This window comes from Pezoporus flaviventris, unplaced genomic scaffold (genome assembly GCF_033815535.1).
Source record: "Pezoporus flaviventris isolate CSIRO_AGI_PZ_B2104156 unplaced genomic scaffold, CSIRO_AGI_Pfla_v1 ptg000213l, whole genome shotgun sequence".
Taxonomy (NCBI): Eukaryota; Metazoa; Chordata; class Aves; order Psittaciformes; family Psittacidae; genus Pezoporus; species Pezoporus flaviventris.
The window spans coordinates 9033339-9049005 of record NW_026892761.1 but is presented as its reverse complement, the minus strand read 5'-3'; the positions used below and the strand labels follow the sequence as shown (position 1 = coordinate 9049005).

At 42.8% G+C, this 15667-nt stretch overlaps 1 protein-coding gene across 1 annotated transcript; it reads left to right on the top strand.

Moving 5' to 3' along the window:
* Positions 1–5363: 5363 nt before the first annotated feature.
* On the top strand, positions 5364–12030 carry CBLN4 (cerebellin 4 precursor). The gene is made up of 3 exons (XM_061441648.1): positions 5364–6293; positions 7798–7914; positions 10718–12030. The coding sequence occupies exons 1-3, from the start codon at positions 6018–6020 to the stop codon at positions 10913–10915; spliced, it is 591 nt and encodes a 196-aa protein (XP_061297632.1). The 5' UTR covers positions 5364–6017; the 3' UTR covers positions 10916–12030.
* The last annotated feature ends 3637 nt before the right edge of the window (positions 12031–15667 follow it).

The window sequence follows — 15667 nt, the reverse complement described above, 5'->3', positions numbered from 1 at the left end:
TTCTCTTTCCTGAGATGGCCATCAGAACACAGATTTATTCCAGTAGAGTGCCAGGGAAATCAAAGAAGCCCAACAGACATAAGCAGACAAATGTTCTTCACTGGTTCTGCTGCTGCAGAAAGTTTAAAGACAAAGGATAATTGAAGATGGAATGAAGAGAGGTACATTAAAAATAGACAAACATACAGAAAAAGCTCACTTAGAAGCCAAGAAAGTTGACTCTTAGATTAAAATAAAGCAAGGGAAAGCGAGGTTTGATTCTGTGTCTGAATTAAACAGCAAGAAGTTTTGTTCATTGTAGTCATTTTGGCCGTATGTGTGGCTGAAGATTTTGTGGCATTCCTAGAGGATCTCTTTACATTTTATGCCTAAATAAATGAAGTGACATTTGCTCTATAAAATATTTATGGAATCTTCTTAAGAAGCATTAAGCCCATTAACCAGGTGAGTTTGTTTTGGATTTGGGCAACAAACTGTTTAACTAGCTGAAGGCCACAGGGCCAGCTGTCTAAAAGACAAGTCAGTCTGTATGGGGGCCAGCATCCAGATGGAGATGACAGCCAACTCAGGAAATACAGTATTTAGCCTGAAAGAATGTTAAAAGACAGTGAAGTCTGACCACTGAGCTCCATAAACGCAGGTTTGAACCATCAGCAGTATTCTGCCTTTGAATCCATCCTTTCTGCCCGCTGTGTCCCCACACTGGTTCACTTCATGCATCCTCATTAGGGGGAGTCCAGCAAAAAGCCAAACAGAGCAGTGCTGGAGCTGGGGGTTTCATCCTAGGAGGAGGCTGATGAATGTTCAACCAGCTCACTACAAAACCATGTTACACATTCAGCAAACAGAAAGCTCAGCTTGACAGGAGGGAAATATAATTAGGATAAAGAAATAAAGAAAAGGAGTGAAAGGAGGGCTCCTGTCACCAAGGGGTAAGTAGCATTCATAAGGCCTCCAGACACAAGCAAGAGGCTCAAAAGCAGGAGAGGAAGTCAGAGGCAGATTATTTCTCCCTTTTGTAAGGCAAATGAGTAATTATACAAAGCAAGATGGATTTTTTTTTCCCAAAGAGATTTGAAAGGTATCATGCAATATTGATACATAAGTTGTATTTAATGCAGGTTTACAAGCAGAGCAGTAAAAGAAAATGTAAATGTAAACATGGTGTTCTCTCCTTATTCTCCCTGTGGCTCTTCCCTTTGTCAGAAAGATGCCTAGCACACCTGCCTCGGCACAGAAAGTTCCTTGTGAAAGGGCAAAATACTTCTAAATGGAGACAGTTTTAGGCTTCCACAGTGTGTCCAGAAAGGGAAAGAAACTGTGAGCTTAATCTAACCACATTTCCATTCTTGAGCATTGCTGCTACTTATTTTGCTCATTTTTCTTTCAAAGGAAGAACAAAAAATCCCTGTTAGAGGGAGCTGGATCAATACTAAGAAATTCTTTGTCAGATGAAATAAGAACAATCATTAACCTTGCTGCTTATGAATTAAACGCCAGCTTTTCAACTTGTCCTTTGCACAGCAGCTGCAGCAAACTTCCCTCATTTTGTTCAGCAAGTGAAGCCCAGCTCAATTACTCACACAAACACTGGCACTAAGAACCTGAAAGCACTCTTCCTGCTGCATGGGTGGGGAAAAAAGGAGGTATTTTGTGATATGTCTTGGGTATTATGGTGATGGGGCTCTCCAGTCTGGTTATCTTTATTATAGCTTATATTAAATTGATTTCCAGGAAGAATTCACTTTCTTTTTCACAGTTCAGTTCTGTCCTCCCCAGAATGCACCCTCCCTGATGATGGTCTCTGTTTTGCTTTTCTTCTCCTGGAGCAGATAAAATCTACCAGGATTTCCTCTGAGCTAGTAGGACTTGGCTGCTGAATCGTGATCACTGTGTCAAATTTTGCTTGTCCTGTTATTCTGCTGCCTTTTCTCCATCCTGCAAGTGACTTATTGCTAAGAAAAAGTTGTACTAGTCTTATCTCTTGAATTCATGTTGTTAATAAATGTCATCTGAAATCTCAATATCGGTTACCCTTTGGGGAAAAGAATACTTCAGTGAAGCACAGTGCCTCCCAGTCCTGAGCATGGAGCAAAATTTCTGACTGAGCTCCTGTTGGTTTCCATGAGGGAGGGAGCTCTGGTGTGTACCAGTGGCTGCAGACAAGGGCCAGTGCTGCTGTACAGCCTCTGCTCGGTCCTGTTCCTTCAAATCCATGGAAGCTGCTAGTGTTACTGAGCTGCAATCAGGAAACACATCAGTCGGTAGTACTCTAGAATGTCTTTAGGCATTGGAAAGGGTATGATGAAAAGGGTTTGTCCATACCCTTTTGTAAATAAGGACAAATGTCCCAACTCAAAGGCACCAACACAGGAATAGGAGTCCTACCTAGTGAGTGAGTGTGTGTGTGTGTGTGTGGTGTGGAACCTCTCAAACACCACAGTTCAAAAAGTCTTTCAAATGGGATGTGCCCAGCATTGATGTGGGCAAAATAGAGGGACAGAAACTGCTTCCTTCTTCATATCATCTTCATTAGGAGCCTCATTTAATTGGACTTCCTTCAGATTAGGATATCACTGAAGTCAAAATTGAACGCCATCTGCCAAAACAGTTTTGGAAATTGCAGTGCAGTCCACTGCAGGACTGTCTGCTTCAGTCTCCTTTCGTAGCTGGTAAGTACGGTGTTAATCATTAAGGTATGTCTTGTGTTATCTGTGCAGACTGACAGTACTTTCTAAGAGTTTTTGTGATAATATCTGATTTCTCCAGACTAGGATGCATGTGCACATCGATTTTGCAGACTGCGCTCTCAAAAGAAGTTTTATGACCTCATGCAAAATATGTGTGCAAATTTGCTCCTAACTTGCATTTAACCTTATTGCAACTGAGCTCTGAAATGAGGCAGCTGTGTTCACGAACAGCTGCAATTAGTTAGTTGCATACTTACTTATGTGTTCACACTGCTCAGGTAACCTGCACGCTCAGAAATGAATGCACGGCTCTGGGAGGAAAGGACAGAAGTGAGAGGTGATTCTGACCTTGACTTTGTCTGCACTTGTGCATCTGCTCTCTGAAAAACAGCCCCTTCCATATTCAAGTGAGAGAAGCGGAACAGGAAAATGCTTTTTGTCAGGCCAGGCTTAGCAGGTGCCTGCACCTGCAGACAAGGAAATCTGAAAGTCAACTGCTGAAAGATCTGATTCAGCTCCTACCTGATGTCCAGCTGACGAGGTGGGGTTATGATGTTATGATGTTACTTTCCCTTTTTTTTCAGTTTCTTCATTTTAGTTTTGGTTATTTTCTTGCTTTTGTCATGTTTTCCCCACTACTGAGGTAGCTGATGGTGTTGTCCACAGCACAATGAAGGTCAAGCAACTTGCCCGGAATGATCGTAAAGTTTTTAATCTCTGACAAAATTCTCAGCAGTTGCAAATTTTAATCTAAATTTATGTCTATGCTATAAACACAGCTCCTGCTCTTTGTGCGGTGCTAAGAGGCTGCTCAGCAGCATGAGGTACAGAAGAGTTTTTAAGGATGAGATGTTGCAACAGTGTGGAATTATTTATACGTTTGTATTTATCCACAGAACATTGTGCCACAAAATCTGTTCCTGCTTCATGAGAGTTCTCCAGGCAGGGGCTCTGATGCCTTGGCACAAATCTTTTAACCTGCAGATCCAGTTTCTACAAAAGGGACAAAGTTGTGCTGTAAGTATTTGCTTTATTTCTTGTTTCCTTTCTGTGGTGCTTCTCAGCTTGCTCTTTCATTTGTTTTTGCTGCTGTCACTGAATAAGAGACACATTCCGAGGAAACAGCAAAGTTTATTTTTACCTCTTATCTGACCAATGGGATTCCTTAAAATTTGAGTGTGGCTTTTGGGATGTTAGAGTATGGTGCTTGCTGCTAGCTAAGAGGACTTTTGGCTGCTTTATGGCTTCTCAAAGACTTTGTTGAGTTCTGCAGACTTAGTGCTTCACCCCTAGTCCTCCACATCAACTGTAAGGGTGGTGAGGCACTGGAATGGGTTGGCGAGGGAAGTTGTGAATGCTCCATCCCTGGCGGTGTTCAAGGCCAGGTTGGACAGAACCTTGGGTGACATGGTTTAGTGTGAGGTGTCCCTGCCCATGGCAGGGGGGGGTTGGAACTTGATGATCTTAAGGTCCTTTCCAACCTATCCTGATTCTAAAAACAGTCCCAGCTCACGTGTGCCTGCAGAAAGTCTTGGAGTTCAATAGAGTGGGTTTCGTTGCTTTTTATTTCTTCTTAGCTTCCTGTTGCTTCTTTAATTTCTTTTGTCCCTTGGTGTCCAGATTTATGGTGAGCATTTGCTAGCACATGGAGCCGAGGTGCTGTGTGAGCTAGTGTATCACAAGGCTCTTCCTCTACAGAATGGGAAGCAGCAAGATGTGCTGGCATTCCCAGCTCCAGAACAGCTCAGCCCCTTTCCCAGCTGGGTTTGAAAGGTGAAACAGCTGTATCCAGATGGAGATGCCTCTGGGCAGGAAGGGAATGAAGGCTGCTGGGGGTTAAGGGTTCACATGGGACATATTTGTTGCAAAGCTGTTATAGGCACAAAAATAATCTGCTGTTTTGAAAGGCACCTATCTAAAGATCTCTATTTCTGACAAACCATTGGTGCTTTGCTGTTGGCTTGGATGGAAATCTGTTTAGCCAATTCTGCTTCTGGGACCACTATGTCATTTCTGCCAGCCCTTGAAGAGCATTTAGGTTTCACCAGTAAACTATTTCAAAAGGGAGCAGGTGATGGGGGAAATATTTTCAATTGTCTTGAAATATGTGTGAGTATGAAGCTAAGGTACTGGCTCAGTCTTCCACTCCTTCCTGCATGCATCTAAACAAGAAACCAATACTTTTTAGTGGTGTCTAATCAAAACCTTACCAGAAGCTGCCATTAGGATTACCTGGCAACATTAATCCTCAAAAAGCAGCCAGCAAAGTCCTACCAGCGATCTCATTGTGGCCAACTTTGAGGAGGAATCAGCGTCGGTGTGCACAGGGTCATAGTGTCATGCCCAAACACAAGCCACAGATACAGACCCAGGAGGTCTGTGTCCTGGCAGACACCTCCAGGTTTAGATGCTGCCTTTTCAACCAGGCTGAGGCTCTTTCCCCCTCCTCCTTTTGCAACAGGGGATGCGCGATGTTTGGTTGCTTTGTAGCTGCTTGAAAAGTTGCCTGGGAGGACAAGCGCGTGCCTGCGCAGGGGCAGCCCAAGAGGAGGGTCTGCAGTGATGAAGCGTGGTGTCTGCCCGGCTGGGTGCGAGCTGGGCAGGTTTGCTATGACATAACTCTTTGAAGGAAGGGGGGTTGTGGCCGGGGGGGGGGGGGGGGGGGCTGTGGAAAGAGGGAGAGAGAATTAGAGCCTGCAGCACCCAGCAGTGATATCAGACCCAGGATCTGGCAGCGCTGGGGTAAGCCGCCACCTCTCCACTCCACCTCACACAGCAGCCTGGAACTCCTGCTCAAAGGGGAGAGCAAGCCAGCAGCAGCAATCATGGCAACGCCAAATGGGTTTATTTCTTCATGACCTCTCTCTTCCCCTCAATAATTCACCTGAGGGCTTTTTTTTTCCTCACCCTACTCCCCCTTTTCCCTCTCTTGTTTGGATGTGGAGAGGGGGGAGAAAAGGGGGCACCGGGAGGTGTTGATTTTGCTCGGCAGCTTTTTGCGGCGTGTTTTAAAGAGCTCGGGAAAGGACCCGGGTAAAGAAAGACATCGAACGTAAAGAAAAGGCACAAAGTGGTGGCGGGGAGGGAGGAGGAGAACAGAAGAAGGAGAGAAAAACCGAGGCAGAGGGAAGAACCCGGAGGAAAGAAGACTTCGAGCGCGGCGCTGCCGGGAGGTGCGGGTGTGTGCGCGGGTGCGTGTGTGTGCCCGTGCGCGGGTGCGTGCGCGGGGGGAGCGGAGCGGCTGCCGCTGCTGCGGGCGCTGCCTCCCGGTGCTGCGCGGCGCGGTGGCCGGCGCGGGGCGCGGAGCGGCGGCCGCGGGTGCCGACCATGGGCTGGCGGCTGCTGCCCGCCGTGCTGCTGGCCCTGGCGCTGGGCGGCCCCGCGGTGTGGGCGCAGAACGACACGGAGCCCATCGTCCTGGAGGGCAAGTGCCTGGTGGTCTGCGACTCCAACCCGGCCACCGACGGCAAGGGCTCGTCCTCCTCCCCGCTGGGTATCTCCGTGCGGGCGGCCAACTCCAAGGTCGCCTTCTCGGCCGTGAGGAGCACCAACCACGAGCCCTCCGAGATGAGCAACAAGACGCGCATCATCTACTTCGACCAGGTACGCGGCGCGGCCGGGCTGCCCGTGCCCCATCAACAGGTGCCTCGCCCCGCGGGGTCCCCCCCACTTCAACCATTAATTACGGTGAAAACTTAGGGTGCCGGGGGGCTGCCGTCTGCGGGGAGTCCCCGCCGAGCCCCAGCAACCCGCAGCTGGAGGCTCGGTGGGGCCGGGGGAGCCGCACCGCGGAGAGCCCCGCGGTAGTTTCCCACTTGCCCCCAGGGGATGGGGCGGAGCGGGGTCGGTGGGGGGCAGCCCGTGCGGGGCAGCCGCCGTCGGGGCCGCGGGTCCGTGCGCCGCCCGCTCCGCCCTGGGGGCCGCGGAGGAAGGGGGTCCCGAGCCCAGCGGGGCAGCGGCCGGGGCTGTGTGGGCACCCGAGGGGCAGCTCTCGCCGGGTGCCAAGCGGGGACGTGGTCGTGGGAGGGATGCGATGGGGTTTTCTCAGGTGAGAGGAGCCGATGCAGGTTTTCAGACGGCCTTTGAGGGGGGAATGAAGAACGAAAATGAAAGAAAAATCATTTAACTTTTCCATAACGATCAGGTTCAACCTACAGCTTCTCTCTTCTCAGTCACTAACAGTAACATAGGGATGCCAGCACACATGTTATACACCAGCTCCCGTCTGAGGGCGAGTCCAAAGTAATTGAGACTGATGGTTATTTTTCTTCCCATACCACATTATAATGGACAGTAAATTGTCATGACAACTGAAGTCAGATATGTCACATAGCTTAATGCTAGCAATGTAAATTGCCTCAAGTTCACCATCATTCCTAGTGGCTTTCCAGGGCTGTGTCTGGCATAAAACAGCCTGAAAACAACAATTTAAAAAACAAAGCAGAACTATGTGGAAAGAAAGAAAAAGTCACTAAAGAAGATATTTAGCATATGGATGATGACTCTTTTAATATGTTCCCTCCTGTTACTTGTCTCTGTTTAATCAACCCCAAATCATTATTAGTGCTTACAAACCCAGATAAAGCAGCAAAGGCTCACAGCCAGTCGTGGCTCAGATGTGCCAGGTATCGCAGTAACTCAGCCTGCCTATAAACTGGTGAATGAATTGTATCCTTCATGTACATCCTTCCTCTCTGCTTGATACTTTCAGGAAGACAATGCTGACTTGACTGTTGTTTCTTAGCCAAAAGCAGCATGCCGCTCCCTGAGTTAGGGTTTTGGTGTCGTTTGGGGGGAACGATAAACAAATCTGCCTTTGCTTAATCTCCTCTAAACATGTATAGAAGAAAAGTCTTGAAGTAATGATATAGTAGCAAAGTAAGAATTATTTTTGCCCTAGTTTATTGTAAAGTTGTACTATCAATATAATTAAATATCCATTTTATGAGTATTATACCAGCTTAATTAAGAGAAGGAATGAACCAGAAGAGACGTAGATAGATAAGAAAACTCCATGGGTGAATGGTTTCTAAAGTTAATAGTCTGTATTCTTCACTTAGCACGGAATGCCTGTGCTAATTCCCATACTACATTTTTCTGTTTGCAGATCCTAGTAAATGTGGGCAATTTTTTCACGCTGGAGTCTGTCTTTGTAGCACCAAGAAAAGGAATTTACAGTTTCAGTTTCCACGTAATTAAAGTCTATCAGAGCCAAACAATTCAGGTACGTTGATTATAATTATAAAACATTTTACTTATAATGTTGATTTAGAATAGGATCTTGACTGAACACAGGAGTATTTAAGACTTTCCAAGCAAAATAGCTTAATATAAAGCAACCTGTGCTGTGGTGTAGAGTTCCTAGCAGTAGAGTGAATACATTTAAACTGTGAATACATTTAACAGCTGTTACAAGGCAGGACCCTCACCTCAAGTAAATTGACACAGCTTCACTTCTACAGCGTAAGAACTGAGTACCTGGGGTGACATAAAAGTATTAAATAGATTGAATCATCCAAGAGTAAAATGGAGCTCTAAACTTAACTGCATAAATACTAATGAGGACTTATAATGAGGACTACAGGTTAAACTCAATGTCTTGAGCACAAGAGTTCTGGGGATACACACCAGATTTGGCTATTTCTGTAACAAACTGTGACCTGGCTGACAGCTCCTGATGTTGGGTGTCTGTCTGTAACAGCAGTCTGATGTGGACCAAGGTTAGCTAAGGTGGTCCTCTTGTTCTGTAACTACACCAAAATGTTATAATTCTTCAGGGATGTCTTCTAGGGAACCTTTATAGCACTTCAAACCTTTTTTTCACCATATAATACAGAAAAGACGTCATATATTTCTTTAACAAAGGAGTGATTCTGCAGTTTCTTTTGTAGCTTAACAGCAGCTGAACTGTGCAATTAAATACAAGCATGCTCTAGCTTAGAGGGAAAGTCTCTGAGTTCCTGAACGTCCCTTGCTGAACTAGCAGTAAATTCCTGAAAGTGCATTACTAAATCTTCATGCCAGGTCATGCAATTTCTGTGACATACATACTGGCTTTCTCGATCTGGAATATCATCTGTGGCTTCCCTTGTTTCCACCCATGAGACCACTGGATTCGTAGAAGTCTCTGATGCTTTTCCCCTGATCGCTCCTGTCCTCAAATGTGGGTTTCAGTGTAGAAGGTTGGATAAAATAGATATCTGCAGGAGGAGTGATCAGTCATTTCTTTGTGGCAGCTCTGACTTTGGATTGCTGGGAAAAGTGTAAATGGTAGCAATGGCTGAGCAAGCTGGTGTGAGACAGTCACATCCCTGGTGAAATTCGCCTTCAGTTTACAACATGAAATCATGGATACATTCAGATCAATGACAAGAGTCTTAAATGGAATATTGACCCCATGAAAATCTCTATAATGAGCTTATAAGCTATTTAATATGCTCAGACTTTGTTCCTGTCCCTCTCATATGCGGGAGGTTGAAACAGTATAGAATAACCGTGTGTCAGCCAGCTGCATTAGGTTTACAATACACATTGCCAAGAAAGATGTCAGAGGTTGGACTCTGGAAGTCCAGTGCAGACTTTGGTGTTTCATACGCCAGGCATTCAAACCTGGGAGCTTAGGGCTCCTAACAGGGAATGTTGCAACCTCTGACATGGCCTGAAACCTTTCATACATGAAGAGCTCCTTAAGTGATGGATGGGTTTGGTTGACTCCAAATTTGGCACAGTTAATGTGAGACTACTTGGTGCAAGCCTGTAATGTGTTCTTCTAGTGTGATTAAAATAGCTGTAAGACAATCTGCAGGGGAACCTGACCTAAAGAGGTGGTACAGAAGGAATCTGATAAAACAAAACCCAGCAATGAGTAAACTCTTGATGCCCTTTTCTTGCATGTGTAATACCTAGGGGGAGGACCAAAAGCCATTGCAGTGGAGCTAACCAGCTTGAGACAGCCACATGCAGACTTAAACACCACTAAATCACCTGAGGGCTTTCTACATAAGTGATATTACTATGCCCCTGGAACATCTGCTAGTGCCATTAAATATCATTAAACTGAAATTGGTTCCCTGGGGACATCTGATTAAGTAGATTTCCCAGATAGGCAAATCCCAAATCAGGGCCAGATTCCACTGCCCTGACTTATGCTGAGCACTAATTTATTCTGTGGTGGCTCCGATTAAAATTAATGGGAGCATATGCAAGGCCAGCATACTCCATATGAATAAGCATTTCATAATTCACCCCTCTGTGACTGCATTATAGCTGCTTAAAAAGAAAAAGCAGAAGAAAGCAAATAGTTGCCGCTGGGGAAATTAAAAAAGCCTGGATCTGTCCATTCCCCCAGCCCATGCCCATCTTTATTTACAGAGTACCTGTGTGATGCTGTGTTCAGAGCAGACACTGTGCTGACTTTCAAAAGTGCTTTGTAGGAAAATGGATTCAGCACCAAAACACAGTGTGGTGGTTCTTAAAGCTAAAGGTCTGTTCTAGACTTTCAAACTAAGCTACTGTCAGTTATGGAAGGGACATATATTTTGCTCTCAATGAAGTGTAAGTTCGCAGCCTGCTGCAGCATCTTTGACATTAGGTGCCTATATTGCATCTCTGGGTGCCTTGAGTTTCTTGAAATATCTTTGCTAGTGAATATCTAAATAACCCATGAGGCAAAATGAAACAAACTGAGGTAACAGCTCACAGTTCCATGCACCAGGGAGTTACAACAATTAATGCCCCAAGGAACAGAGGAAAGCAATGTCATGTTGCACACTGACTATGCCTGGTCCACAGCGGTTGGTGGGTGGTGTCCCACCAACTTCACTCAGCTGCAGGTGAAGCCCATGAAGAATGAAAGTGCTTTTATGCTCCAAATACTAATAATGGAATTATTAATTCAAAACAAAATGAAACTAAAAGCAGTGAAGACTGGGACCTTAGCAGACCTCTTACTCTGTAGTTAATATTCAGTGGTAGTTCTTGGAGTTTTTCTGTTAATTAGAGCTTTTCAATATTTTCTTCTCTTGTAGGTCAATTTGATGCTAAATGGAAAGCCAGTCATTTCTGCTTTTGCTGGGGACAAGGATGTCACACGTGAAGCTGCCACAAATGGAGTCCTGCTCTATCTGGACAAGGAGGATAAGGTTTACCTGAAACTGGAGAAAGGTAATCTGGTCGGTGGATGGCAGTATTCTACGTTTTCTGGCTTTCTGGTCTTTCCCCTGTAAAGTCAATTTTCCTGTGATATCCATCCAGATGTGGACTCATCATTGCCCCTGTTACATGAAGAGCATTTTATCATCATGGGATTGATGTCTCTTTATTGTTTTTCTCATGGGTGAATATGGATTCTCTTTATGGATTTTGGCCCCATCTGAACTACTCAGAAGTTTCACAGAATTTTGTGTGTTTAAATACAATATATTTGGATTGGGACTAAAGCAGACAATAAATATCTATGCTTAATGTTACAGTCTAAAGCTGCCTGCAAAATTTGTTCTGATTTCATTTACTGGACTTACTGGATTCATGGGAGAAGTGGATTTTCTTTAATTATGAAAAGACTGGCAACCAGGTCTATATTTAGGAGAGTTCAGACTTCAATCAAGAGTTAGTGTGTTGCTGCCAAAGAACTGTATATTGATATATTGGTAACACGTGTTTTTGTCACTGAGACTTAACTGACATGATCTATCCCATTGTCTTGAGAAAGGTAATTATTATTCATAAGTGGTTGACTTTAATTCTCCTCTGCGTGTAGTGTGTTGGATGATTCACCAACCATACTTATGCTCTGTCACCTGTCACAATCAAGTCTAGCCTACAGAAAGCTAAGAGGTTATGGTTGTATTTTAGTTGTAATAAGGTATTCCTCTTTTCCGTGTTTCTTAAAGAGAAGTGCAGATTATAACCATAAAGAAAAATATTCTTACCAGCATTAGAGGTGGTTATTGAGGCACAACTTTGCAAAACAGCTTTGCCCTGCAGGAACTCTTGCACTTGCTATTCAATTTTAATCAACATGATTGATAATAACAGCTTTATTAAAAACCTAAGGGATTCCTTCCTTAGACACAACCACTTTATTAGCTGGAGACAAGATCCCCTTGTTTGTAATTATGTGTATTTTTCAAACCTGTTGTGTTAAAGGTATCATCTGGTTTTGCCTTAACTTCACAACTGTACATAATTTTAGATCATACGTTTAACAAATATTAAATCCAAATAGCTGGTACCTAACTTGGGGCAATATCTTTTCAGCTTTTTGTATGAGTCATACAAATCCATATACTTATTTATTCTATCATTGTTATATAATAAAGATTAATATATGTTAGCTGAATTTTTGACCTTTGGCTTTTGGAAGTCACTTCATGCTATTTTTTTATTAGATATAATTACTATATGCAAAGTGTAAGCTTTTGGGATTCACAGAAACTGTCCTGGGAGGCAGGAAAACTGCCATAATTTAGTCTGGCAGAATCCTAGAGGTAATCAGAATGTATAAATAGTAATAACCTATGCATTTTATTAAAAAAAAAAAAATTAGGCAGAAATGCTGACTTCACTGAAGTTAGTGTTAAGAATCACATTGATTCCAAAGGGTATTGGATGAGTCCTGTGCTTTAGATTTTGCCATCAGCATTGAACTCTGGTGCCATCAAATTGAATATAAAATAAAATGATTTTCACACAAACTGCTAATGAAATCTTCTTCCCTCATGCCCAATATATAATACATACACTGAATTCAATGGATATCTGTGCCTTGCATGTCAGGAAGGATACAGTTCTAAATTAAAAATTACTATATACTTGAGAATGCTTGCAGATGGAAGCAATGCCCAGCAACCTGGGACCTTTTCTAAAAGTCAGTTTAGGCTTGAATGTGCTGGTAGAGGTAATCTGTTTCCAATTTCTTCACTTGTTAGCCAAGTGCAGTGTATCATGTTGCTCTAACTGCTGTAAATGGATTTTTCACTGATTTAAAGTGCAATGCACAGCTGGTTGACGTTCCTGATAAAAATGTCAGGGAATCAGTGGCAGAAAAATCTACCTGAATTCCTTATTTTTCTGGACCAAACATACAGGAATTTTTTTTTTTGGAATTTCAGGAGGATAAGTGGCTACATTTGCACCCCTATGAGATAAGTCAGATGAGGTCATTTGCTAGATGCAGCACTGTTTTGGCACAGAACACTGCGGTTTGGGAGGAAGTGGAAAGACAGGGCAACAAGGTGAACGATTTACATTGCTGAAAAATACTCAAAAGTTTTCTATTATGACTAATCAAACTGTGTTACCACTGTACCCCAAAAAAGTGTATATATATGTATGTATATCGAAACCCCCCTGAGATCACAGCACATACTATGAATGATATTATAAAAAGGTTATTTGCCATAAGAGTTTATTTCAGAAGGTACCATCAGTATTTTGTATAAAATTGGTAAAATCTGAAAGCTCACTCATTAATATTTATATAATGTAAAGGAAACATTGTTCCTACAGAGACAGAAGAAAAATGGCATTAAAGGTGTCAGTATACTTTTCAGAGTGATCAGATGTACCTAACTTCTTTAGCCTGTAAACATATCATCTTCAGAAGCTGCCTTTAGCATTCAGCAATAATACTGAACTATCTTCAGACACTGTTGATTTCCCCTTGGCAAAACATTTCTGATTGCTTCAGCGTCATTAACAGTTGTTTAACTAGAGAGCCTAGGAAGTTATTCAATTAAGGAGATATGTTTTGATGGAAATCGCCTACATTTTTCTCCTCGGCCTCAAAAATCAGATTTACTAACTAATTATTTTGCTATTGAAAGGAAAAATAAACTTTGGAGAAGTCACTGTAGAGAGCAGCTTGTGTTATCTTCACACAAGGCTGAGCATTGACTCTGCTCAGAGGTGGTCTCTGGAGATGGGCAGTTCTCTTAGCTCATGTTTAAACGTTTAAACAAGAAAGATACGTGGGTTTTAGACTACAATTTTTGAGCTACTTTCCAGATCTGGAGCTGACTTTCATTGTATTGTACCACACTTCAGGTATGTCAGTAGGAGCTTCTCCCAGAAGAGATAAGCTAAGCCAGCTTAGATAGAGCTGCGTCTGGAAACTCTTTCTTCTCTCTTTTTCGTCATTACTTTTCCTTCTGTCTTCCTGTGTCACTGCTATGGTAGTTTTCTTGTTCAGAAGAAACAGCTCAGGAGACACTTCAAATTTCAAAGGGTATTTAAGATTAGAGGCTTGATTATGTTTTCTTAAAGAACTTAAGCCTCCATTGAGCTGCACTGTAAAGGTTAGAGCCGAATTTCTGATCCTGTTGAATCTGATGGTGCTAGTCTTATTGATTTTGGTGGGGCAGAATTTCCCACTCTGTGTATATCCCTGTTACAGAAGGCACTGAAGATCTGTACCCACATCCTTCAACATATATCCACTTTGCAGTCAACTTTGTAGCTTACAAAGATTGATCGTGCAAGAAAACTTTCTGGCTATGTGTGGTAAAAAGAAAAAAGTTATTTCCTGAGAATAAAATATATGTTGCTATTATCAGTGATTTCTTTACAAAGGGGATCAGTATTTTTAACTTTTTATCCATGTTTTATTTCGGTTTTATAAATTTTTTATTATAAATCTAAGGGAAAAAAACCCACTATTTGTCCTCCTCTGACAATGTAAATGTTTTTGGTAGAGCCAGGAATACCCGGGTCACCTAGATTCATCCAGTGTCAAAAGCTCCTCTGTTGAATTCTGTTTGTTATGAAGAGTTTAGGCTACATATACCAGATGACTGTGGAGCCAAACAAGAAACTGTTCAAAAAAGCCTGGGTAACAGAAGTGTTTTTGGAAAAGGCACTGAGGCAGCTTTGAAACTTTCACAAGTAGTTTTTTCTCTACATAAAAGGAGAAACTGACTTTGAAGCATAGAGAAGGAAACCAGACCTTTTTTTTTTAAGCAACATTTTGTATTTGTTTGGTGTTATGTCATTTTCCAGTAGTACCTGAATATTTTCTGAGCCCTGTGGCAGGCCATGGCAGAGAAGTATTGCAACCTATATTTACAACTGAGAAAAGGGAGACAGGGCTTGGGAAATGACCAGTGCCGGAGCACCAACACATCCGCTGCTGGTGCTTGATCCTGGGTAGTCCTTTTCCTGATAGAAGGAAAAAGCGTGTTTCTGAAGTAAATGGCATACTGCTGTATTTCCTCTTCCATATTATTTACATGTCTGTTTCTAGAAAGATGAACGCAGTGGAACAGGACAGGTTTAAATGCCCTAACAAACAAGGTCACAATTAGCTATCAACTCTTTTTTTTTGGTTGTTTTTTAAAGGAACACATCTGCAGCAGGTATAGTATTTTTACAGGCAGGTTTTAGGATAGAGAAGATAAATGCAAGAAGCCGTATGTCATAATCACAACAAAGAAGCCAAACCATTAACATGAAATAGGGGCTGAGGCAGAGAAACAGATATATGTTCTCCTCCTTTTATAAGGGTTTCTGAGTTGGTAACATGTTTTACCTTAGCAATTCATTACAGTTGCCATTCATATTGTAAGATCTCTTTATAATATTCAAACGCTTTGTCTTCTAAAGACAATGTTAACCAGATGACTCAATGTAAATAAATGAAGATCCCCAGTGACAGAATTTATTGGTTGGCACATGCCACAACAACATATTTTTCATGATATTGGTGCCCAGACAGAAAAAGCTCCTTTGAGAAAAGACATTGTCTTAGACACTGAGCTAAAGTAATTTATCTGTTGCTGGTCAGAAATGGGGAGGGGGGGGCGGCGGGGAGAGAAACCCTAGAGCATTAAGGGGAATGCGCACAAAGAATAATGATAAAATCAGTCACCATTATATAAGTGATGATGAGAATAATGGAAATGTGGCTTGAATAGCGTGTTTAGTGAAAGCTGTGATCTAAGGCGTTTGATGGAAGCAATCACTATTTCAACCTTCACGTT

Bases quoted from the DNA above. Each gene is read 5' to 3' on its own strand.
- CBLN4 (XM_061441648.1), top strand. From the start codon at position 6,018: ATGGGCTGGCGGCTGCTGCCCGCCGTGCTGCTGGCCCTGGCGCTGGGC. The intron at 6,294-7,797 runs GTACGCGGCGCG...TTCTGTTTGCAG, and splicing joins GCATCATCTACTTCGACCAG to ATCCTAGTAAATGTGGGCAA. The intron at 7,915-10,717 runs GTACGTTGATTA...CTTCTCTTGTAG, and splicing joins ATCAGAGCCAAACAATTCAG to GTCAATTTGATGCTAAATGG.